The sequence below is a fragment of the Oryzias latipes genome, chromosome 2, assembly GCF_053564925.1.
Source record: "Oryzias latipes strain Hd-rR chromosome 2, Olatipes_Hd-rR_3.1".
Classification (NCBI taxonomy): Eukaryota; Metazoa; Chordata; class Actinopteri; order Beloniformes; family Adrianichthyidae; genus Oryzias; species Oryzias latipes.
Window position 1 is genome coordinate 36,790,953 of NC_136238.1, and position 25,976 is coordinate 36,816,928.

General features: G+C 44.7%; 1 protein-coding gene across 13 annotated transcripts in view; it reads right to left on the minus strand.

Annotated features, from left to right (window-relative positions):
• The window catches only part of LOC144981371 (NACHT, LRR and PYD domains-containing protein 12-like), an 83,989-nt gene that overhangs the window by 23,578 nt on the left and 34,435 nt on the right, over positions 1-25,976 (minus strand). For 9 of the 13 annotated variants that reach the window (XM_078934354.1, XM_078934367.1, XM_078934337.1 and 6 more), the window contains one exon: positions 10,613-10,789. In XM_078934354.1, coding sequence (XP_078790480.1) covers positions 10,613-10,789 — 177 coding nt within the window. Of the gene's footprint in view, positions 1-8,139; positions 10,308-10,612; positions 10,790-25,976 lie in introns of those variants that run through there. The other 4 variants (XM_078934376.1, XM_078934371.1, XR_013650515.1 and 1 more) reach the window with 3 other exon arrangements.

Genomic DNA, 25,976 nt, shown 5'->3' on the forward strand with positions numbered 1-25,976 from the left:
ATTATCACACATTTGATGGCATTTTCTCAGAGAAACAAGCACAACTTCATTTTTGTTTGTGTGTGAAATGATTCCAAAAAGCCATGTGTCATCCTGGAGGGACTGGTTTCTCATCAATGCAGACCACCAAGTTTCTCTGGTTTCTGACTATTTGGTGGCTGGTAGGCCTTTTGGGATTTTTGTCAGGGAAAGAAGTGAACCTGGGCTCCAAATACTGGAAGACACTGATCTAAAAGTACTAGGACATCTGGAGAAAGCTCTAGTTCTGCTCCAACTCAGTCCAAAGCACTGAAGATAGATGGAGTTGGATTTGGGAGAGGACTGAGCTCATTCAGATGAAGAAAGAACAAGTCAACAGATGAAGAAGATTTCAGGAAGTTTCCCATTCAACAAGTTCAAGTTTCCAGAGAGCTAGTTTAGCATCCGTGTTCTGGACCAAACCACTGTCCCTCTGAAGGTCCAGACACAGAGAGGCCCAGAGTGACCCCCATTTCTCCTTTTTGCTCTCTCCAGTGGCTGACTCCGCCCCTTAGGACGTCCCCCTGTGTGGATCAGTGGTCAGTGGGTTGGAACCTGCTGCAAATGCAGGCTCTGGTTCTAACTGCTGGATCAGAAGTGGAATGTGAGCTGTAGTGGTGTGTCTGCAGCTGGATGTGGAACACATCAGGGAGGGGTCAAAGGTCAATCTTTCCTCCAAACAAATGTTGTCAGTCTATTCTCCAACAATGCTACAACATCTTCAAAGGTTTTTGGTCCCAAATCCAGAGTGGAGCTGGTAGGACGTGATCATTTCAGCCTCAGATTTGGGATCTGTCATCTCTCTGCCACCGTGACACCGAGTGATGAGTTCATGCTCCAAAGCGGCCCGATCGCTGGCTTTAGGGACTATTCCAAAAGCTTTCAATGATGGCGGGGAATGAACATTAGGAACAGATGACGGCTTGAAATGTCTGCTGTTGGTTTCTGATCCAGACAGAAATTCAATCAAATGTCTGTGAATCCATGATTTCCTTAGAATCTTTGACTCTAGATTCAGATCCATCTGGTTCAAAGGATGAAACTGCAGCTAAAAGTCTTTCAAAAGTCCAAATCCTCAAAGATGAAACAGAAAGTTCCTAGAAAGTCAAATGAAAAACAATCAGATTGTCTTAGATAAACCCGTTTGGAAGTTAAAGCATAGAAACAAAGAAAGTTCCAAAAGCTAAAAGCCTTAAATAAAGAAAAGTCCAAAGAAAAACAGAAATCCCACATTTGGATCAGTAAAGACATGAATTCTCCAGAAACTTCCAGAAACAGCTCTGAGCAGCAGCCATGAAGGGACTGAGAACAGACGGACTTCAAAGCAGAATCCAAGCAGCACCTTCATCCTGATGAAGCTCCGCCCTCTGACCTTCAGCAGTCATCTCCAGGCTCCGCCCCCAGTCTGTGACGGCTGGATGATGCTGTCCTCCACCTGCAGCTGGACCTGGATGTTCTCTCAGACCATGTGGCCTCATGGATCAGAAGGTTGAGGGTTCAAGTCCCTTCATGGTTGAAGTCAGACAGAAAGTGAAGAAGAGGGAACATTCAGAGCAGTTTCTGTGCTGTTTGCTTCCTCATGAGTCACGTCTAGATCAGGTCTGGATCCCAGTCAGAAAGTCATCAGGAAATCTGCAGATCAAACCTTCATTTACTGAAATGGAAAACATCAACTGACTTTCTACAGATTCTACTTCCATTCATCAAACTCCAACAGGAAGAAGATTTACAATCAATCAAATCTGTTGATTTCCTGACAAACGTTGTTTTCTCTTCCTGTTTGAATGTTTGATTGTTTTCAAACATGAAGAGAGTTTTTTTTTTCCTGTTTTTAGCTTGAAATTTCTGTTGAAATGTAAAGGTTCATTCAGAATTCCCCAGTGGCCTCATGTTGGAGGAGGGGCTTCATGAGATGCTGCTGGGGGCGGAGCTTGAACATACACCGCTTCCTGGAACCCAAACTCAGGCTAAGTGGAGGAAAAGTTGGGATTTCTGGTGTTTGTAAAGATCTGGAATGGTTTCCTCCCACAAAAAGGCCTTTTTCTAGTTTCCTGCAGATGAATTCTTTTCCTGCTGGGAGTTCTCATCTGGGTTTGCAGATTCTTAGTTGGAGGAAAACTTGGAGCAAATTCTTCCCAGAAAAAGGATTTTCTATGGAGTGAATTGACATGAACAGAGTGAGTTTGGACTGAAAGCAGCAACAGGGAGGAGATGTTAGAGCTTCATCAGAAAACAGCTTTCTGGAGGAGTTGGAAGACGTCAACAGTCACAGTGATGGTGAGGAGGAGGAGCTAAGACTTCCAAAGTCAGAGCTAAAGATGGAGGAGCAGCAGGAGGAGGTTCTTCACTGAAGGAGAGCACAAGTCCAGCTTGTCAGTGCTTTGCTGATTGGCTAGTTGGATGTGTTCTTTGATGAGCTTTTCAATCTGACGTCTGCTTGGAGGACTGTTTTCATCCTTTTGGATGATTCCACTATTTGAACCAGACCTGGAACTAGAAGAGACTCAATGAGAACAGAAAGACAAGAAAGGATCCAAACCAAACTCTTCTTCTGTCTGACTTCAACCATGAAGGGACTTGAACCCTCAACCTTCTGATCCATGAGGCCACATGGTCTGTGAGAACATCCAGGTCCAGCTGCAGGTGGAGGACAGCATCATCCAGCCGTCACAGACTGGGGGCGGAGCCTGGAGATGACTGCTGAAGGTCAGAGGGCGGAGCTTCATCAGGATGAAGGTGCTGCTTGGATTCTGGCTGGATGTCCGTCTGTTCTCAGTCCCTTCATGGCTGCTGCTTCTCTTCTGCTGATGTTTCTGCAGGATGAAGCTGCTGGAAAACGCTGAGTCTCTTCTTCCTGCAGCTTCTGACAGCAGAAACAGTCGTTTCAGTTTAAACATCAATGTTCCAGTCTCACTCCACACAGACTCCTGTCCTTCATCAGGCGTTGCCATGGAAACCACCTCCAGCAGCCTCAGTAGCTCCTATTTGACAGTAGTGGATAAAGCAGGAGAGAAGTTTTGGGGAAAAGCATTTCTTCTTCATCCCTGAATCCTGAAGAAGATGAGGAGTTCTGAGCGTCTTTTCTGAGCCTTTCATGAGGATCTGAGGACCTTTGGGTGTCAAAGTCAATGAGGGTGAGAGGCTCAGAATAGATCCACTGCTCCTCCACATCCAGAGGATCCAGCATCTGGTTCAGACGTCTCCTGGACACCTCAGTAGATTCCAGATTCAAAGGGTTTACGGTCATCTGCACAGGAAGAAACAGGTTTCCCTGCACAATGAAATGCTTACTTTGCTGTCTGCTTCGAATGCCAAAAAGTATGCAGGAACTGAAAAATCACACAGAACATCCACCCAAAAAGCACTAGATGTTGTGCAAATTCTAAATGTGCAAATGTGCAAAATTTGATAATAAACAGTAGTGAACAGGATGTGCAAGGTGCAGTTTGTTGTTACTCCTGTCACGGAGTCTGATGGCAGAGGGAAAGAAAGAGTTCCTGAGGGGAGGAGAGGGAACAGACCTGGTTGGGGGTGGGTGGGGTCCTTGATGGTGGAGGCAGCTCTACTGTGGATCCAGTGTTTGTAGATGCTCTGCAGCGAGGGAAGAGGAGTCCTGGGGATTTTGGACGCCGACTTCACCACTCTCTGCAGGCGTTTGCGGTCCATGGCGGTAGAGCTGCCGTACCACACTGTGATGCAGCTGCTTCAACAGGATCAGAATCAACAGGAATCCAGTTGAATCCAGATGTTGGAAACACAGACGTCCTACAGCAGGGCTGCTCCTTCCTGCTCCTGGAGATCTACCACCTGCCTGTTCTCCAGCTCTCCCTGCACTCCTTCCTGCTGATCACCTGGACCAGGTGTGTTCATCCAGTCACAATCTGGAGACATCTGATTGAGCCAATCAGCAGCTAGCAGGGCTTGGAGATCTGGAAAACTGGCAGGTTGGTAGATCTCTAGGACCAGGATTGAGCAGCCCTGTCTTCCAGCTTTCCTTCCCAGAATGCAACAGTTTGACTGAGAATGAATGTTCTCCTGCTGTTGCTGTGAGGATTCTGCAGGTCCGTTCTTCAGTGGTTCTGGTGGTGTTCTGTCTGTCAGTCCCTCCAGGTTCCTGTCAATCATCCACATGTCTTCATCTCTGTTGTCTTCAGTCAGTAGAAGTCTCTGTTTTCAGCTCTACATTGTCAGATCATCAGTTTTTGGTTTCTCCATGGATTTTCTCCTGTTTCTGTTTATTGATCAAATCTTGACGTTTCTGCCTCTGAGTCCAGTTTCTGCATTTTGGCTCCTCCCCTTCCTGACAGCTGGATCCAGTGTGACTCCGGTTCTATGGTACAGACACCATCTGAGGTCCTGCGGTGCCATTTGAGCGGTGGGCGGCGTGAAGGTCTGGCCGCAGCGTGACGGTTTGAGTGACAGCGGGTAGAAAACACATCAATCTAGTGAATGGATCCATGGTTCTCCTGAACTTCCATTCATTCTCTTCACCTGCTGGTTCCCTTTGGGGGCAGCGGGGTTTCAGGAAGCGTCCTGCCTGCTGTTGGCCAAAGGCGGCTTCACCCTTCAGTCTGCTGCAGGGCCCATGGAGCTGGAGCATTGATCTGGCTATGCGGCTCCAGGAGGAGAGCTGGCGGCCAGACAGAGAGCTGCTGCTGATGGAAAGACAGCCTGATCATCTCCTGAACTTTAGCTCTCTGGTTTCCATGGAGACCATCAGAAAAAGCTCCCTGATTTGATTCTGGTTTGTAGTTTTCTTCTGGGGTTAACATGGGACAGCAAGCCTTCAAAGTCGGTCAGAGAGACGGAAAGACGGCGGAAGCGTCCGTCTTTCAGACTCATCAGGAGAGAAGATCACTGAACGGAGAGAATCTGAAGGATCCAGACATGGAGACGTGATTCCCCATGATTCTGGAGAACTCTTCATTATCCTGTTTCAGAAAGGAGGTTCGACCAACTCTGAGGTTGAACTTGAACTCTGAGTTGGTCAATCGGGAGATTAACAACTCTGAGTTTTCTGTTTCAGAGAAGCTGATCGGAGTTAGGTCAATCAACTCTGAGTGGACTGATTCGGAGGTGAGCATGAGCACCGCGTCTATAAGAAGCCATTATCAATGGAGCGCAGATATCATGAGTCACCATGGCAACCGTGAAAAAAAGAGGTCTGCGTATTTTTCGCCAGCTGAACTTGACGTGCTGCTGCAGAGTTACAGTGAATATGAGCACATATTCCAGAAGAAAAGCAACACCGCTGCATCTGCAAAACAGAGACAGTTAGCGTGGGAAAACATAGCTGCTCAAGTTAATGTCTAAGTTTGCATTTAAATCATTGTTATAAAATATTGACTGTAATAATTTTTTAAATAGCGTACGGTGTGAAATAAAAAATGGGGATATTTAGGTGTACTTTTGAAGTGTTATTCCTGGTGTAAATGCATGAAATGCTGCATAGTGTACAGAACCAATCTGGGGGAAATGCCTTTAACGTCGGTAATGTTTAGAGGACTTTTTTGTTAACCTTCCCCTCTTGCAAACGTTGGTCAGTTTAATATTAATACATGCAATTGTGTTTTTCAAAGTGAACTTTTGTCTACTGTTGAACCTTTCGCTGCGCGAAGGCTTCTCCTTTCTTTTCTCTCTTCTTTCCGACAGTGGTCAGAAGCGCAGGGGAGATTTCCTTCAGGGCCGAAGGGAATTCTCTTTCGGGGTTCACTTCCCGTTAGAAACCCTCAACCTCCAGAGCGGATTAAGAATGACGCCAAAACAGTTATTCTGGGAATGACACCTTCTCTTTATTTAACTAAGTGCTCCGTCCTCCGAACACACAATATATACCACGCACACACCTCTGCTCCGTGCTCACCCCCCCCCCCCCATCTGCACCTGCAATCGCCCCTCCCCTTCTCTCTCGTGGCTCGCACCCCGCTCAGCACACACACGCTGCAACACTACCCTTATATTGATCAAGTGGTATAGGTTTATATGGGATTAAGAAAGTAAGCAGTGCTAGCAAATTGTGTTTCCAAAAAGTAATTTTTACATTAATCTAATTCAATGTCCCTGATTTCATTTTCATGTAGATGCAATCCTGCAGGAATTAAAAGAACATGGCAGCAGCTAAAAGTGAAAAAAAAAAATCGAGTCTTCTCAAAATCCTCGTAAATGTAATTCTCTATGAATTAATGCAGCCTCCTCGTTTATTGGGTCCTCCAAAATAGGACAAGCCATTCTTGTCACTTAGACCGTCTCTGTGTGACGGAAATGTGGGCAATGAAGGTTAAAGCGAAACATACCGCTTCGTCTTTAAAAAGGGGAGGGGACCGACATAAACTTTGAGTTTGGAGAATAAAACCTGCTCCCGACCAGGTTAGGTTCACAGCATAAGTAACCATGGACACTGACTCCGAGTATAAGTTACCTCTCTTTCAGAAACGGGTTTGACTTACTCTGCTTTCTCTGGTTTAACAAACCTCCCATTCTGAAACGGAAAACCCAGGGTTTCCCTGATTTCAGGGTTAATGCACTCAGAGTTTACACTTAACCTCCTTTCTGAAACAGGCCCCTGCAGGAAGTTCATGATGTTTACTTCTCTGCTGGATTTCCTTTTTCCAGTGTTTCCACAACTGATGATGTCATCGATCTGATCTTCAAAAACACTTTACTTCCTGGTTTCACTGACAGCAAATTTTCCTAAAGATCTGACCCCCTAAAAGCTCCAATAGCAGCTCAGCAGAAACTCTGATCTTTCTTGATGTGGAGGGGCGGAGCCTGAAGAGGAAGCATCTTTCTGCAGGTGCTGCTGCAGCTTTGGGCATGTTTTCCAACTCTTTAGCTTCTGCTGTTCATGGAGTTGTGTCCCTCTGTTTCAGCTGCTGCCCACTGGTCCCCTCTGAATCAGGAGGGAGGAGCTCTCATCTGTTCTGCCCACCCCCATCTAGAAAGACATCAGCACCACCTGAACATTCCAAAGCTCTTTTCCAACCCATTTCTACTGAGAAGGAACCAAACACATGAAGATTAGAACAGCTGGAACAGGATGAAGGGGAAGGCTAAAGATTCAAGTCTGTTTGTGAGTCAAAGATAGAATGAAGACAGAAATCAATAGAAAACACAGAGTTGATTCAAAAGAGCATTTATTAGATCCAAACAGGCAGCAGGAATTTTACAGACAGCTTTCAGTTTGAAGTCTTTTGACACTAAGATGCAGTTCTGCAAATAGCCAGCAGGTGTCTCCCTCCTGCTTCAATGCAGTTGGTGTTGTATGAGCCAAAGAAAACAACAAAAATAAGACATTCTTAGGAAATATATTATTTAAGAAGTAAACAGGTTGATAAAAATTGAATCTTAAAGTTGAGTTTCTAAAAAATTTCCACAGTAAAGTAATTCCTGGGATCCACATGTGGACGTCTCCGGTGTTTTTTCTGTTTTTTTCTTTTCTTTTCTCTGTTCTCTTCATTATTTTCCAAGAAAAGTCATCCATTAACTGTTTAGTGTAACAGAAAAGTTTTTTAAACTCGGCATTAGATGTTTCAATCGCCCCCTGCTGTTTCAATCCTCATTTCAAAAGTTATCAAAGTGGAAATGACATTTAAAATTGTGAGGATAAAGACTGAATCCTACATGAACTCTTTCAGAGGAAAAACATGTTCACACCAAACAAAAGAAGAATAATCAAAGTATTAGAACAAGCAGGAGAAAATGTCACAATAATGTACACAAACAGCTTCATGAACAGAGAAACACAGACGTCAGCTGACAGGAAGAATGACATCAGTTACTATGGCAACACAAAAGACAAGAAGATGAAGATTTCCCAACACTCCCAAGTTAGAATAAGAAGAGGAAGTGCAGTTCTCCATCAGTCCACCGGGGGAGCTGCAGCACAATAACTGTCCACTTGATGCTGAGAGAGACAGTGGAGCTGATCTCAGATCAGTTCCTGCTGCAGCTCTGACACTCATCTCCACTTCCTCTGATTCCTCCATCACTCTGCTCTCCACCTCCCAGGAACACCGTCCAGTCACAACATCTCTGCAGACCAGCTGCTGCTGCTCCTCTCTGCTCCTCCAGATGGAACATCAGACTATCCAGTCCTCCCACCTGCAGAGAGAAAGTGTAGAGACAGAGATGAAGGAATGTCTCCTGATCCTGGTCTGTCAGTCAGTGATGCAGCACAGCAGCAGAAAGAGCAGCAGGAGCTTCAGTCCTGTTCAGAGCAGCAGCTTCCTGTCATCTTCACCTGTTGGAGCTTCTGCTGCTCTGATTGGCTGACTGTTGTCCTGAAGCCTGACCTCATTCTCCTCAGAGCTTCACTGAGAAGCTGCAGCTTCACAGGAAACTCTGGATCTTTGCTCTCAGACTAACTTTAGGACCAAACATCTGGAAGCAGCTGGACTGACTCCAACCCTCTACTGACCTCAGAGTCTGCAGTTTGGAGTTTGGACTCTCCACCAGATCCTGGAGCTGCTGAACATCTGAATCATGAAAGTTGTTGCAGTTCAAGTCCAGTTCTGTCAGGTGGGACGGGTTGGACTTCAGAGCTGAGACCAGAGCTGCACAGCTGGTCTTTGTCAATCTGCAGCTGCTCAACCTGAATCAAAATCAAAGAGTTGAGTTTAAAGACAAAGTTCATGTTTTTCATCCTTCACTTCTTCTAAAGAGTTCAGAGCTGAGGAAGATCAGAAAGTTTAGAAAAAGTCCAAAGATGTGAAGCAACAGCAGCAGATCAGAAGAGTCCAGCAGAAGCAGAGAAGAAGAACATTCAGGAACATTCAGGACAACATGCAGCTGCTTCAGGAAAGAAGTCCAGATGTGTGAAAGTCAAACATCAGCCTGTGGCTGCATCCAAACCAACTGATGTTTCTGCAGCAACAGCAGAAAAAGTCCACTTCCTCTTTCTGCTCAGCTCTTCTCCAAACAGCACTGAATCATGGGAGAATTTCAGCAGATGATGCTGGAAAGTCTTCCTCCCAGTTTTCAGGAGATGATCTTCCAGTGCTTCTCTGCTGCAGCCCTTCAAGCAGAGACTTTCAGCTCCAACAGATCAAAGCAGAGAGAAGAAGGAAGTGATGAGGAAGAGTCAGCAGCAAATGTTGGACATTGATCCCTGATCCATGACTTCAGCTCTGAATGAAGAGTCAGAAGCTGCTGGGAGCTTTGATGGATGATGTGATGATGTTTGTGGATGAAAAGGTGAGGATGTTTGTGGAGGATGTGTCTGTCAGAGCAGCATCCAGCTGCAGCATGACTCTGTCACTGTCTGCTCACAAACATCAATAATAATAATAATAATAATAATAATTGGTACTTTATTCATCCCACAATGGGGAAACTCTTCTCGGCATTTGACCCATCCCCTGGGGGAGCGGTGAGCTGCAGCCTAAAGGCCTGTTCACACCGGGACGAATTTCGCCGGCGATTTTCGCCGACGTTTAACGCCTCGTGACTAAACAAAGGGCACCAATGTGAGTGTGCACACCGACGGGAAAAAACGCCACGCGTCAAAGCGTCACTTTTTAAAAAACGCCTCGGGTTCGTTTTTTTGGTTTGATGCGTCGCGTCGAAATCTATTCGACCAATGAGAACGCCGCTTTTGCACACGTGTCTGGAGCTTCTGAAGTTACAGTGAAACACAACTTGGGGGCGCTCAAACACAAAACTGCCTTGCTGAGCACACATACCAGCGAAGAAGAAATAAATAATAAAATATCTAAAATAACCCCGAACCAAGTACCAGTTGGAGCAACTGGTGCTTGAAATCTTCATGTTTTCTTTGTTTGATTCTGACAAGGACGTAAATACTTGCCCTCTTCTTCTGAGCGAAAAGCGACTTTAAGAAGCGTAAAGTTGCGCAGCGCCACCTTGTGTACAGGAGTATTTCTGTTTTACATTAAGCGCCATCTATGTCAGGGAATGAAATTGCATGTTCGCTCGGCTCATCGTCAGCGAAAATCGCCTGGGTGTGAACACAAAAGACGTGGCAAAAAATGCTGGCGAATAACGCCTGGCGAATATTCGTCCCGGTGTGTATGGGCCTTAACTGTGCCCGGGAGGCAGTAGCGCTAAGGACCCTCACTGGGTGTTGTTCATTGCTCAATTGATATGGTCAGTACCATTGTTTATTCCCCTCCGGGAATCGAACCCTGAATTCCTGCGTGGTAGCCGCTCACCTTACCAACCGAGCCACCCAGCTGCTGGACTCTCAGCTGCATCTGCTGAAACACAGCAGCAGGACTCAGAGTGCATGTGAGCGTGCACGGCTGCTTCTTCTGCACGCGCTTTAAAGGAGTCTGTTGGAGCAAAGACAGAAGAAGAGCTGATGGCTGCAAGCAGAACTTTGTGGAGCACAAATGTCAGCAGACAGCTTTGAAACAAGCAGCTGCAGGAAGAAAAGAAGAAGTTCTTCTGCAGATCTTTGAAGAGAACAAGCAGCTGCAGGAAGAAAAGAAGAAGTTCTTCTGCAGATCTTTGAAGAGAACAAGCAGCTGCAGGAAGATGCTCCTGCAGATCACAATCTGGACATTTCTGCTCACTGTGGGTCAACACAACTTTCTCATCATATTGATCTGAACACAACTGAAACATGGAGTCTGACCTCAGAGTCTGCAGTCTGCAGTCTGGACTCTCCAGAAAACCACACAGATGAAGAACTCCTGAATCCTGCAGGTTCTGGTTGTAGCTCAGGTCCAGTTCTGTCAGATTAGACGGGTTTTTCTTCAGAGCTGAGACCAGAACTTCACAGCTGATCTCTGACAATCTGCAGTCCCACAATCTGCAATCAGACAGAAAAGTGTGTTCAGGAGCAGTGATGCAGCTGGAGGTCCAGGAACGTGGTCCATTCAGTCAGGTGGGACCCGCCCTGATGACAGACTGACAGATGACATTTTCACTGTTTGCTCATATCTTTTGGATTTGGACCCAAAAACATGATCATGAACGAAAATGCAATAGTTTAGAAATGACTTGAAATGAAGTTAAAACAGACGAGGAATTGAAATGTCATTGATCATCGGGAATTATTCATAAATACATATTTACAAAAATGTCAGATTTCTAAAACTAAATAAAGAGACTCAGGCCATGTTCAAATCCCGCCCTACTGCCTAACTCCTTGTTAGGGAGGACTGTGAGGATGGAGGACTGTGAGGACAGAGGACTGTGAGGATGGAGGACTGTGAGGATGGAGGACTGTGAGGATGGAGGACTGTGAGGACGGAGGACAGTGAGGACAGATGACTGTGAAGACGGAGGACTGTGAGGACAGATGACTGTGAGGACGGAAGACTGTGAGGACAGATGACTGAGGACGGATGACTGTGAGGACGGAGGACTGAGGACGGATGACTGTGAGGACGGAGGACTGTGAAGACGGAGGACTGTGAAGACGGAGGACTGTGAGGACGGAGGACAGTGAGGACAGATGACTGTGAAGACGGAGGACTGTGAGGACAGATGACTGTGAGGACGGAAGACTGTGAGGACAGATGACTGAGGACGGATGACTGTGAGGACGGAGGACTGAGGACGGATGAATGTGAGGACGGAGGACTGTGAAGACGGAGGACTGTGAAGACGGAGGACTGTGAGGACGGAGGACAGTGAGGACAGATGACTGTGAAGACGGAGGACTGTGAGGACAGATGACTGTGAGGACGGAAGACTGTGAGGACAGATGACTGAGGACGGATGACTGTGAGGACGGAGGACTGAGGACGGATGACTGTGAGGATGGAGGACTGTGAGGATGGAGGACTGTGAGGACGGAGGACTGTGAGGACAGATGACTGTGAAGACGGAGGACAGTGAGGACAGATGACTGTGAGGACGGAAGACTGTGAGGACAGATGACTGAGGACGGATGACTGTGAGGACGGAGGACTGAGGACGGATGACTGTGAGGATGGAGGACTGTGAGGATGGAGGACTGTGAGGACGGAGGACTGTGAGGACAGATGACTGTGAAGACGGAGGACTGTGAGGACAGATGACTGTGAGGACGGAAGACTGTGAGGACAGATGACTGAGGACGGATGACTGTGAGGACGGAGGACTGTGAAGACGGAGGACTGTGAAGACGGAGGACTGTGAGGACGGAGGACTGTGAAAACGGAGGACTGTGAGGACGGAGGACTGTGAGGACAGATGACTGAGGACGGATGACTGTGAGGATGGATGACTGTGAGGACGGAGGACTGTGAGGACGGATGACTGTGAGGACGGAGGACTGTGAGGACGAATGACTGTGAGGAAGGAGGACTGTGAGGACGGAGGACTGTGGACAGATGACTGTGAGGACGGAGGATTGTGAAGACGGAGGACTGTGAGGACGGATGACTGTGAGGACGGAGGACTGTGAGGACAGATCACTGAGGACGGAGGACTGTGAGGATGGAGGACTGTGAGGACGGAGGACTGTGAGGACGGATGACTGTGAGGAAGGAGGACTGTGAGGACGGAGGACTGTGAGGACAGATGACTGTGAGGACGGAGGATTGTGAAGACGGAGGACTGTGAGGACGGATGACTGTGAGGACGGAGGACTGTGAGGACAGATCACTGAGGACGGAGGACTGTGAGGACGGAGGACTGTGAGGACGGAGGACTGTGAGGACGGAGGACTGTGAGGACGGATGACTGTGAGGATGGAGGACTGTGTCACTGATTCGGGGTAGGAGTTTAACAGGCAACAAGATGGGGGAGAGGGGTGGTCAGGACACAGGGAGGAGGAGAAAGAGATGTGACTCTACTTGGCAGATGTTCCACATTTATTCTGTTGCTGATTCATATTCCAAGTCAATCTGCAAACAACTAAAGATCCCTCTTATCACTACACAAATTGCACAAATTGACCTGCTGTCAATAAAATAAAGTCCATAAAACAAGGAAAACTGAGTTTGTCATTTTGAACATAAACTCCTTATAATATGCTATATGAAATTCAATCTGCTTTAGTGCAGTTCTTTCTGGGTTCCATCATCTGGGTCTGCCATGTCTACGACAACCCTGACAAACTATATTATTTATGAGGATGAATTGCACAACATGCCAATATTGCAGAACATATTTCACGTTTCTTTTTGCAAATATGTGTTCATTTGAATTTCTGTTATTTTCGTTTGATTTTTTTTGTTTCACTGCTGATCGATCAAATGGCTGTTCGTGTAGGCTGTTAATTGTAAGACTTGCTTTGTAAAGTCTTCATGTTATTTCTGAGAGGCAGTATTTTCACTTTCACGTGTTTCTTCCATCTGCCGACGGTGTCGCCATTTCTCATTTCACCCGTTTTTGTGCGTACGCCTGGGTCAGAGCTTGCGTGAAGGACCGCACATTTTCCCGTCAAGTTTGCTTTTTATAAATCTCAACTATTGCGTAGAGAGTGGCGTAAGCCTTCTTTTGTGCGTATGCAACGTTTATAAATGAGGCCCCTGGATTTAAGAAGTAATTCTAACACCAAGATCACTATATTCATTTAAACGGTGAATATAACGTCATTGATTTCACAAAGTAAAAATCTAATTGATATGAGCGTTTAGTGATGATCATTTATGAATCCACTGAGTTCAGAAGAGAAAAACATGGATGTTTATGTAAAAACAAACAAACATTTAAATACTTTTTTTGGAACAAAAATGTGAATAATTCCCCAACTAAAAATATAAAACCCTCCAATTAAGTGAAAATGTAAAAATTAAATGACAGAAATGATCCTAAATCATAAATTTCTCCTTTGAGTCTCTATCTAAACTAAAGAAAACACTGCTTTCCATCCAAATGATAAATATATGTCTCCATCAAAGTTTCCCACATATTAACACCTTTAGTTTCTAAGAAAGTAAAGCACAGAAGTCCAAACCGTAGAACATTGAACATTGAAACCGTTTCAGAGCTTTTCTCATGCACGCGCTCAAACACACAGTCCAGTTTAGTCCCGGTACCGGCACCTTAAAGCCAAGAAAAAGCGTTGCAGGCTTGTTGTTGCTTTTGGAAAACATGGAGTTTGTTGCAATAATCCAGTCAGATCCAGAGAGAACAGAAAGACGACGACTCCGCTTCCATGTGACCACGTGATGCACGTTAGCTCCACAGCCTCCACTCCGACTCCCGCTCCGTCTATTAATGCTATGCTAATGATGCCAATAATGCCACACTAATAATGCAATGCTAATAATGCCAAGGTAATGATGCAAATTATGCTAAGATACTGACGCTAAGAATGTTATTGTAACCCCTAGGTGGTGCTGCTGTGTCTGACAGCTCTAAATAACTTCAAATGGAGTTACTCTAGGTCTAGGTTCAATAAGGAGATTGTTTACTGTCATGTATTCCAGTATTTAGCTAGGAATATTTCACCCCAAAGAAGTGTATGATTTACAGTTGAACCAGAAAAACAATACTTTGGTTTAGGCAATAAAATAACACAAAATAACAGTCTGCAGAACTGAGTGAATTTCTTATATTTAACACTTCACAACAAAAACAAGTGGCCACTGACATGAAAAGGAGGTTCAAATAAAATGGAGATCTCAAAATGAAAACCTAAATCTGAGTCCAACTTTCTCTTTTATTTAGAATAAAATAAATAACCCTTTGAGTGCACTCAAAAAAATAATAATAAAGGTAACCCACTTAATGTCCAAACAGTAGATGAGATTAGATATAATGAACCAAGGATGTAAGATGACGGAATGATGATGGAGTAGATGAGTTGAATGAAGGAAGGTCGGCGATCCAGATGTAGTACACAAAGGAAAAAAAAAACAGTCTACACAAATGTGCAGAAAATCATTAAATATTGTCCATATATATTGTCCTTTTAACATTACTTCACAGTCATTTTCCTTTTTTTCAGAAATTTAACTCAATATACACACCAAAAGGATATAACTTAACATGTATGCAAAAAACAAGTCAAAACTAGCGTCAAAACTAGCTTAACTGTGCAGCTAGCCTGCAACACGTGGCCAACTGAGGAGACTCCGTGCATTAAACTTAACAGAACATTACAATACTGATCACATATTTTTTATAGTTACCTCAACTGGTTTTTTCTATAATATTTGGTTTGCAAATCACTGTTTTTTCTCTCTCAAATCAATCAATACACTTCACCAGTGAATATAGCAGGTCAATGCGACATCAAATGCGATATTACCACGAGGCAACGTATTTCTCCACAAAGTTATCAAAGTCCAACGTAGCTCTTTAACCAGATTTCTATTCCTGGGTACACTAACTGTTGGAAGTGAGTTTTTTCCAACTTAGAACAAATAAAGTTTTAACAACCACAATTAATTTCAATCTGTTTTTACGACGGAGTTTTAGGGCCACGGTGAGGAAAAAAAATTCTGGCCAACGTGGCGAGATTAAAGTCGTCATGTCGACTTTAATCTCGTCATGACGAGAAAAAACTCGACACAAAGTTTCGAGAAAAAACTCGTCTTGTCGAGATAAAAGTCGAAATAAAGTTTCGAGATTAAAGTTGCAATGTTGCGCGCGAGAGAAAAAAACTCGTAAATTTACGAGATTATTGTGGAAGTGAGAATGCAGAGCAGCAGGTGAACGCCGTGCAGCAGCAGATCAGACCGACTAAACGTAGTTGAACAGGTGAGCTGAATGTTTATTGATAACGTTCCAAATGTCTGGAAGCTCATTTGTTTGATTTACACGTTATTAAAGTTTTATTTATTGATGGTTGGTTTGCAGGATCTCTGCCTCCATACTCTGCAGCCCGATGATGAAGCCGGCATCGGGTGTCCCTGCAGCTGTTTGCTTGAATCCTTTCTTCCTCCACCAAAGACAAGATCTCTATGTTTGTGTGATGCTTCCGTCTGAGGAGGAGAAGCACTTTTTGCCTTTATCAACGTTGTAATGCTAATATAATAGACTATTTTCATTCATCTTTGTTTTTTTAATGATCAAACGGGTCGCTTCATCTTTTTGGTGGCCATAAAACTCTGTCGTAAACTCTTAAATACAAAGCCACTAGCTCACTAACAGCCATAACATTGAATACTCCTGAAAGACTCAGCTTCACTGCTCGCGCGCAACATTGCGACTTTAATCTCGAAACTTTATTTCGACTTTTATCTCGACACGACAAGTTTTTTCTCGAAACTTTGTGTCGAGTTTTTTCTCGTCATGACGAGATTAAAGTCGACATGACGACTTTAATCTCGTCATGTTGGCCAGAATTTTTTTTCCTCACCGTGGCCCTAAAACTCCGTCGTAGTTTTTGTTCCTTTTTACCTCGCTCAAGTCTTTTTTTCCTCTGACGCTTTGCTTTGAGAAAAGTTGAGAAGACGTCAAAGATAAAACAATGACAGGATGATCACTCCTGGCAAATCCAAAAAAAACAACATTTAAATTTTGACTGCCACCGGTGGTGAAACTGAAAATTACACTAAATAAAAAGAGAAAAAAATAACTAAGTAACTTAAGCAGGGTTACACTATGATAATAAGCTGTTCCGTGTGTTGTTGGTATGTGACCACAAACTGTTTTAATGTCAGACAATATTTTCATGGACAGACTTTAGGATAGACATGGATAGTTTTTTGGAAATCCTGATCGGAGGTATAGCAGCCCTGTGCAGACTTAGAAAGCGGCGGCAACGCGGTAAGTGGGCAGGCATGGTTGTCAAATGACACAATCCCTTCATTTCATGGGCTCGTAAGTAATTGGACAATTGACTTCCATGCTATTGAATGGGCAGGTGTGGGCAATTCCCTTACAATGTCATTATGAGTGAAGGAGATAAAAGGCCTGGAGTTGATAAGAAGACTCGTGCTTTCATTTTAAAGATTTTGCTGTGAACAGACAACATGCGGTCAAAGAAGCTCTCCATGCAGGTGAAAGGAGCCATCATTAAGCTGAGAAAAGAGAAAAAAACCATGCCAGAAATTGCTACAGTTTTAGGAGTGGCAAAATCAACAGTGTGGTACATCCTGAGAAAGAAAGAAAGCACTGGTGAACTCAGCAACGCAAAAAGACCTGGGGCCTCATTTATAAAACTTTGCGTAGGATTTGCGTCAGAAGTGGCGTACGGATGAAACATAGGATGTGCGTACGCACAGAAATATTCGGAGTTATAAAACCGTGCGCACGCACATCCTACGCATCTTTCTCTTAATAAATCACAACCAATTCTAAATGCTGCGCAGCTTTTGCGGCTGTATGACACGCCCATAGTTGCCCATAAATAGTCCGTGAAACGCCCACAAATGAATATTCATTGATTGCGAAACCATGCCAAACACGGAGAGAAAATCAAAAAAACGTAACTTCACTCAATGTGAAGTAGAAGTTATCGTTGGCGAGGTGGAAAAGAGGAGAATAATGTTGTTTGGAGGGCACAGTGTGGGCATTACTAATGCCAAAAAGGCACGTGAGTGGCAGACGGCGGCAGACGCTGTAAATGCTGTAGCCTCACAACCTCGGACCGTGGCCGAAATAAAAAAGAAAAGGTCGGACATCAAAGTCAAGGCAAAAAAACGTCTAGCGCTGAACCCCCCCCCCCCCCCCCCCCCGGAGCTGACCCCTCCTGATGAGAGACTGGCGGCAATAATTGGGGAATCCCTTTTAAGTGGAGTGGTGACTGAGGCGCAGGGGGACACACCCCTAAAAGCCCGCAGAGGAAGTCGGAACCGGCTCATAAGCCACTCGTCCTCGTTTGCCAACAAGTCTCCTTGCTGTCTAAAGATGCGTTCACTCCGAATTCTTCCATTTGCCACATCTTCTAAGAGCGCAAGATCAGCCATTGTGCGTCATTACGCATTGTGATGGGGCATTTTATTTCCCTCCATTTAATTACATCTGACAAGCTACAGATGTCGGTAATAATCGACGTGGAAATGGGAAATTGATCAGCGCAAATGTAATTTCTTGTTGCTTTCTGAATGGTTGAGACATACGCCATACATTGTTTCATCAAAAATATAACAAACTAAAGGCATATGCATGAATACCATAATTCCATTGCTTATGAAGAAATGTTTTACTATGAAAACAACTTTCCCTAGTGGACAATTAATGCATCTCTCTCTATCTATCCATCTGTCTGTCTGATTGCACCAGACGGACACATAGACGGGAATGTCAGTTTTGTACATTATTTCGTTCTGTTAAATATATTATTTATGAGGATGAATTGCACAACATGCCAATATTGCAGAAAATATTTCACTTTTCTTTTTGCAAATATGTGTTCATTTGAATTTATGTTGTAATTCTTGTTTGATCTGATTTGTTTGTTTCACTGCTGATCGATCAAACGGGTCTTTGTGTAGCTGTTAATTGTAAGTCTTGCTTTGTGAAGTCTTGCGTTCATTTCTGAGAGGCAGGATTGTCATTTCCACTGTCACGTGTTTCTTCCATCTGCCGACGGTGTCGCCGTTTCTCATTTCACCCGTTTTTGTGCGTACGCCTGGGTCAGAGCTTGCGTGGAGGACCGCACATTTTCCCGTCAAGTTTGCTTTTTATAAATCTCAACTATTGCGTAGAGAGTGGCGTACGCCTTCTTTTGTGCGTACGCAACGTTTATAAATGAGGCCCCTGGACGTCCACGGAAGACAACAGTGGTGGATGATCGCAGAATAATTTCCATGGTGAAGAGGAACCTGTTCACAACAACCAACCAAGTGAACAACACTCTCTACCATAAAAAGAAGATGCATGAAATTAGATATAGAGGGTACACTGCAGGATGCATGCCACTCATGAGCCTCAAGAATAGGAAGGCTAGATTGGACTTTGGTGAAAAGCATCTAAAAAAGGCCGCACAGTTCTGGAAAAACATTCTTTGGACAGATGAAACCAAAATCAACCTCTACCAGAATGATGGCAAGAGAAAAGTATGGACAAGGCGTGGAGAAGCTCATGATCCAAAGCACACTACATCATCAGTAAAACACGGTGGGGGCAGTGTGATGGTCTGGGCGTGCATGGCTGCTAGTGGCACTGGGATACTAGTGTTTAGTGATGACGTGACACAGGACAGAAGCAGCCCAATGAATTCTGAGGTGTTCAGAGACATACTGTCTGCGCAGATCCAGGTGAATGCTGCCAAACTGAATGAGCGGCGTTTCACAATACAGATGGAGGTGTCGACCCAAAACATACAGCCAAAGCAACTCAGGAGTTTATTAAAACAAAGAAGTGGAATACTCTTTTCTTGAATGGCAGAGTCAGTCACCTGATCTTAACCCAACTCAGCAGCATTTCACTTGTTGAAGACTAAACTTCAGACAGAAAAGCCCACAAATAGACAGCAACTGAAAGCCACTGCAGTAAAAGCCTGGCAGAGCATTCAGAAGGAGAAAACCCAGCATCTGGTGATGTCCATGAGTTCAAGACTTCAGGCTGTCACTGCCAACAAAGGCTTTTCAACCAAATAATAGTAATGACCATTTTGTTTTCAGTTAATTCATTTGGCCAACTACTTACGAGCCCATGAAATGAAGGGATTGTGTTTAAAAAATGCTTTACTTTTTCACATTTTTTTGCAATCTTTTTGTTCAACCCATGGATTGCCATGTATAGGCAAAAGCTGAAATCAGCGAAGCCCATAGTGAAGACCGTGAAGAGATGGACGAATGAGTCAAAGATGCAACTGCAAGCCTGCTTTGACTGCACTGATTGGAGCGTCTTCAAGGCTGCTGCTTCAGACCTGGATAAACTCAATGACACTGGAACATCCTAGATCAGCTTTTATGAGGACATGTGTGTGCAGACTAAAACCTCCTGCACATACAACAACAACAAACCATGGTTCACTGCTAAACTGAGGCAACTACGTCAGGACAAAGAAGAGGCCTACAGGAGTGGTGATTGGGAATGGTACCAGCAGGCCAGGAATAAGCTGACAAAGGAGATCAATGCTGCAAAGAGGTCCTACACTGCAAAGCTGATAGACCAGTTATTGGCCAACAACTCTGCTGCAGTTTGAAAAGGCCTGCAGACCATCACCAACTACTGGAGATCATCCCACTGCCCCTCAGACAGTTACCACCTGGCTGAGGAGCTTAAGGACATCTACTCAAGGTTTGAAAGAACTTCACCTTCCCCCTCAGCCACCATTTCCATCACACAGGATAGACCTGCAATCCCCCCCACACCTGCCCCCTCACCTACACTGACGATCTAAGAATGGGGTGTGCATCAACAGTTCCAGAAGCAGAAGATCAGGAAGGCTGTAGGACCTAATGGAGTCTCTCCCTCCTGCCTGAAAGTCTGTGTGCTAAGAAGCTAGCTCCCATCTTCACCAGGATCTTCAACAGCTCCCTGGAGATGTGTGTGGTACCTGCTTGTCTCAAACTCTCCAACATCATCCCAGTCAGTCGGGCCGTCCACCGGACCTGCCTCGCCGGACCGCTCGGCCTCCCGGCCGTCCTCCGGACGCTTCTCGGCCTTGCTGGCGTGCCAAGCCGGCCTCCTTGGACTCTTTTGCCCGTCGAAGTTTGTCCTCCGGGCATCCCCCCCTCAAGTGACTTTTGGAACCTCGGAGCGGTTCCTTGAGGGGGGGGGGGGGGGGGTACTGTCATGGTTTGAGTTTGTTTTGTCTTGGTTTTTGTTTTAGTTCTTGTTCTGTCTTGTTTGGTTCTGTTTCCTGTTTTATTTTGAAAGGGTTCCTGTCTTGTCATGTCTTGAGTCTTACTTCCTTTGGTCCCCATATGCCCTGATCGTGTTCACCTGTGTCTTGTCTGCCCTGCCTGTATATAAGTCTTGTCTTTGCCTTCCTCTTGTGCTGGTCCATTAGCTTCTGGTCATGGTGTTACGTCTTCTTGTCTTAGTGTCCTTGTTCCATGTTCTTCGCCACGCCACAGTGAGTTTTTGTTTTGTTTTTGTTATCCTGCTCTGCAGCGCCTTTTGTTTTGTTGATAAACCCACTAGTCTTGAACCCTTTGGCCTCCCGTCTCTGCGTCTGGGTCCTACCGGCTCACGAGCCCCCCTCACCGTGACAGAGGGACCATAGACGCGAACTAGCAGCCTACCATCACCAAATATACATGAGGAGTGAATGAATAATGGACACATTGTTAGTGCTCTGAGCATCTGGAAAAGCACAGACACATTTTATTATTATTTATGATGTCATAGAGTGCAGCTGTTTTCGTGCATTACCTGCTGTCTTCATGTCAAAAAACTGACACAAACTAAACGACAGGCAGACAAAGAAATGATTTATGGAAAATAAAGACACCTCATCAAAATGTCTTCAATACTTAATAAAGAATGACATTATTAGCATGATCTGAGTAATCTAAAGGCATTATGATGATCCTGGTGTTGGGCAACAGAGGCTGCTTGCGTGCACGTTCCACCTCGCAGCCTGAGCCCACTACCCATCCCCTTTCATTCTCACACATGCAGGATTCAAAGGTTTCAGGCTGTTATAAACTCTGATAGAACAGAGAATAGGAAACAAATAGTGGCGTAGATTTTTTTTCCCAAGCACTGAGCTGCTGTCAACCCCCCCGTTAAATTTGCGCCCTGGACAAATGCCCGTATTTCCTGTGCCTAAAACCCCCACTACTGCGTATGAGGTGCCGTATAGGACATTATTCAGAATTAGCATTCATAAATACATATGAAATCTCTCACACACCCTAGTGAAATGCCTGTATACATACAACTGAAAATATATTCATTCAGATACACATGTGAAATCTTGCACACTCGCAACTCAAAATCCTCTCACACTCACAACTCAAAATCCTCTCACACATACTACTGAAAATTTCGATAGAAACGGAAGACATTTCAGTAGAAAGTAAGTTTTTTTTAAACTTTATTGTTAGAAACGAAGTTGGTCAATGGAAGGCATTTCAGTAAAAACGGAAGTTGGTCGAGAGCGGGATTTTACTAGCAGTGGTTGGGTGCTACAGTATTTTTTCTCAGTTTCCCCAAAAACCTATGGCCGACAGCTTTACTGACTAATATCCTGTCTTCAACAGAGACTATTCGCACCCTGTTGAACTCCACAAGCGCAGCCCTGCAAGGGACCCCCATGTCCCTGAGTACGGAAACGGTGGATAATCGCCTAGTGTCACTTTTCCCGTCTCGGCACCGTGGTTGCGTCCCGTTACCACCAACAATAACCAGGAATTTGAGCGGACGCACCCCACGTTATCAAGTACAGCAGTCTTTTGCCCCGTGGAATATGGGCACAAAGAGGAAAAGGTAAATTAACGACCTAGGTTTCAACATTGTTGTATATGCATATCAGATAAAAATTTTAATATTGTTTCATAGTCAACCGCCATCTGGAGACGTGCGGTCACGCTAGCCATCATTGACATTTTACATGCACGTTTATACCATGGTTTACGGTACATGTGCTTAGCGAACTCAAATGACCGTATAAAGTGGTAATACTATAAATATGTCACAATTACCTAACGTTTTTGTGGTCAGGAATCTAATGAGAACTTTTGTAAGCTATATTTTGTCATGTTAAAAAAATGTAATTTCGATTGCATGTCCTTCCATTTTATAATAAGCAAAACTAATGGGAGATAAGGTCTTTTGTGTGAGATATAATAAACCAGACAGACTCAAAGTGATTGTTTTGTCTGTTGTTGAGCATCTCCTGGAATGCTATAAGAAAGAAATGAAGAAACTCCACCAGACGTGATCTGATATTGCTGTTTTCATTTTGTTTCAGAGCTCGGACATAGCAGTTTAACCATTTTAATAAAGATGTGATACTCCTTCCGAATCCATCTTGGGATGTGGTTAGTAAGCAAGGTCCAAAGTTGAAAATACATAGGCATGGACATATACCGTAATTTCCGGACTATAAGCCGCTACTTTTTTCCTGCGCTTACAGCCCTGCGGTTTATTCAGTGACGCGGCGGATTTGTGGATTTAATTGGCGGCCGCCATGAACGTACTTTCGGACTCAGTGTATGGTTTGAATTCTCTATCTAACACCAAACACAAGTCATTTGTTTTTCAACACACCTCTAAGCAGCCAAACAGCATGGACTTGACTTCAGGTCTTAGACAGTTCAGTCATGGTTCAACAAAACGAAAAACACGCATGCCCGGCCGCATCCCAGAATCCTTTAGTGCCATCAGACGCAACATGCACGTGATCGCCACTACAATATGATGAAGCTTTCAAGTTAAAAGCAATCGTTAAAAGCAGCGTAAAAAAATCCACCATCACCAACGGGTTTGGAAAAGCCGGTCAGCTGCGTGATGGAGAGAACAGCGCATGGAGTGAATTTACCTCTGAGTCATAGTGACTCGACTGGCTGCACGTAAATATGTGGGAATAACATCAGCCTTTATTTTGTCGGGACACGACTGGAAACACAAATTGACGTGGTCGTTTTAACGGTTTCTAAGGACTGAGCGGAGTTTTGCATTGAAACGCTCACAGCCTCCGTGTGAGCTGGAGACTGCGTGTGAGCTGCGGGGCCGATGGCAGTCTGAAGGCTCCCACACGTAACAACGCATCCGCCCCTCATACACAAAACGTACAGTATTAAGTCCGATTGCTCTGCACAGAAACGATTTGCTCCTTCCACCGGCGCAATGGGGACGAAGTGCTCCTCCTTGAAGCCGCCCTGGCCAGAGCTGTCGGAGTAGATAGGAAGGGGAGACAAGGAGTGCGCGGGAGCGCGGAGCGCAGAGGCGTCCGCGGAGCAACAGTGTTTGTTGTGGAAAGAAACATCTGACGCACGCGCCGCGCGGAGGCGCGCGTATCGCGCTGAGGCGTGCGTATCGCGCTGAGGCGTGCGCTTTTCAGTCGCCGCTACTTTATTTTGCTGATGTGTTTTTTTTAACCAGCCCTGTTACTCCCATAACGCTGCCGCAACACAAGTGGAAGGAGAGCTGTTCCCGTTCAACCCTCCATGCACTGCTGATACTTGCTCATTCTTAAACACATACAACAGTGTGGCGAGCTGGGCATTGGCCCCGCCTTTAGCCCCTAAGACTCATGGGAAATGGGGAATCACGGATGTAAATTTCCTCATCATAACTGAGGGATGTAATGTTGATTATATGGTTACTGTTTGTAATTTTATGTATGATACCTAGATTGTCAATAAGTAAAAAAAAATAAAATAAAAAAACCATAACTGAGGAACTTGTGAACAGAATAGAGCTCCATGCTGTTTGGCAGATGTAGATATGCTCAAATACATGAGCCTGAGGCAAAGTTGATGCCACCCACAGTGTGAATGAGTCACACTCACTATGGGAGTCAGGACGTGATTTGTCAGGATGACAATGTTGCCTAATACATGCGGCTTGTACTCCGACGCGGCTTGTGTATGTAGAAAAGTAGTTAAACACGTGAAAATGGGTGGGTGCGGCTTGCAATCGGGTGCTCTTTATAGTCCGGAATTTACAGTACTCAGTGCCTTTGAATTTCAGAAAGCTTGGGACTACCAAACAGTTGTGCAACCCATCAGGGAGGGCTTTGGCGAACACATTCCAGGGGATGTCAGGTAAAAGCAAGTTTTTAAAAATATCATTTAAGTGTCATCTGCACATCTATCTCAGAACATGGATGTGTTGGTGGAGCAGTCCGCTGGACCCACTCATGACGCGGAGTGGACACTGGAAGTCGAAAATAAAAATGTTTAAAAGAAAAAACAAAAATGTCACCCAGACCATGTTTTTCCTCAGGTGCAGGTGCAGGCTCTGCCTCAGCCAGTCTATTATAGTTTAAAGTTGTTACTTTGGTCCGAGTTGCCAATATACATCACCATAGCAATGCTTTTGACTGCCTTTAAATCTCGCGATAATCAATAAAACAAAAAAAAAAAAAAATCTTGCGATAATCAGCCAACTACCGTTTCTACTGAAACGCCTTTGTCAGGTGGGGAAGGCTGGTGAGCAGGAAGGACCCAGAATGCAGAGGCGGGAGGCAAACGGCTCCAGGGCAAAGGATTTATTAACTTAACAAAAAGCGCTGCTAAGCAGGGAAACAAAACAAAAACCAAAACTCACTGTGGGCATAGCATGGTGAACAGGGCAGAAGACTTACATGGAAGAGACATTTAAGACATTAATGACATTAAAGACGTTAAGACGCTAATGGACCAGCACAAGAGGAAGGGAGAGACGAGACTTAAATACAGGCAGGGCAGACAAGACACAGGTGAACATGATCAGGACAGATAGGGACCAGGAAGTAAAACTCAGGAACATGACCAAACAGAACACCTTTCAAAATAAAACAGGAAACAGAACCAAACATGACAGAACAAGACACAAAGCAAAAACCAAGACAAAAGAAACCCAAACCATGACAGCCTTCCGTTTCTATCGAAATTTTCAGTTGTTGAGTAGAGAGTGTGAGAGGATTTTCGGTAGCGAGTGTGACAGGATTTTCGGTACTGAGTGTGAGAGGGTTTTCGGTAGGGAGTGTGAGAGGATTTTCACATCTGTATCTGAGAGATTTCACATGTGTATGTGAATGAATATATTTTCAGTTGTATGTATACAAGCATTTCACTAGTGTGTGTGAGAGATTTCATACGTGTTTATGAATGCTAATTCTGAATAATCTCCTACACGGCACCTCGTAACTGAGCGCCCCCCCGGCATCGCGCCACACTATTTCAGAAGCACTGCCGTAGTGTCACGTTATCCTCAGTCGAAAGGACCCCGAACGGTTATTGGTTATTGGCAGAATAGTTTTGGTACCTACACCGGTGTTGAACTGAAAAAGCCCCCCCCCCTTGAGAGTGCTGCATCTTTACTGTCAATGACATCATGACAAGAATCCAAACCAAATGTAAGGGAAAAAATGTAAGAGGGAAAAAGGGAAAATCCTATTTCTGGACGTTCTCAGTGTGATGATGTCATCTGCATCTCTGTTTTACAATTAGCGCCTCTTTCTCTCTGACAGATCAAATGAACTGGAGAACATTTGACACAGTAATCCAACATGAACTCTTACCGCGTCGATCCAAACTAGCTGATGATGCTGCAAATTATTG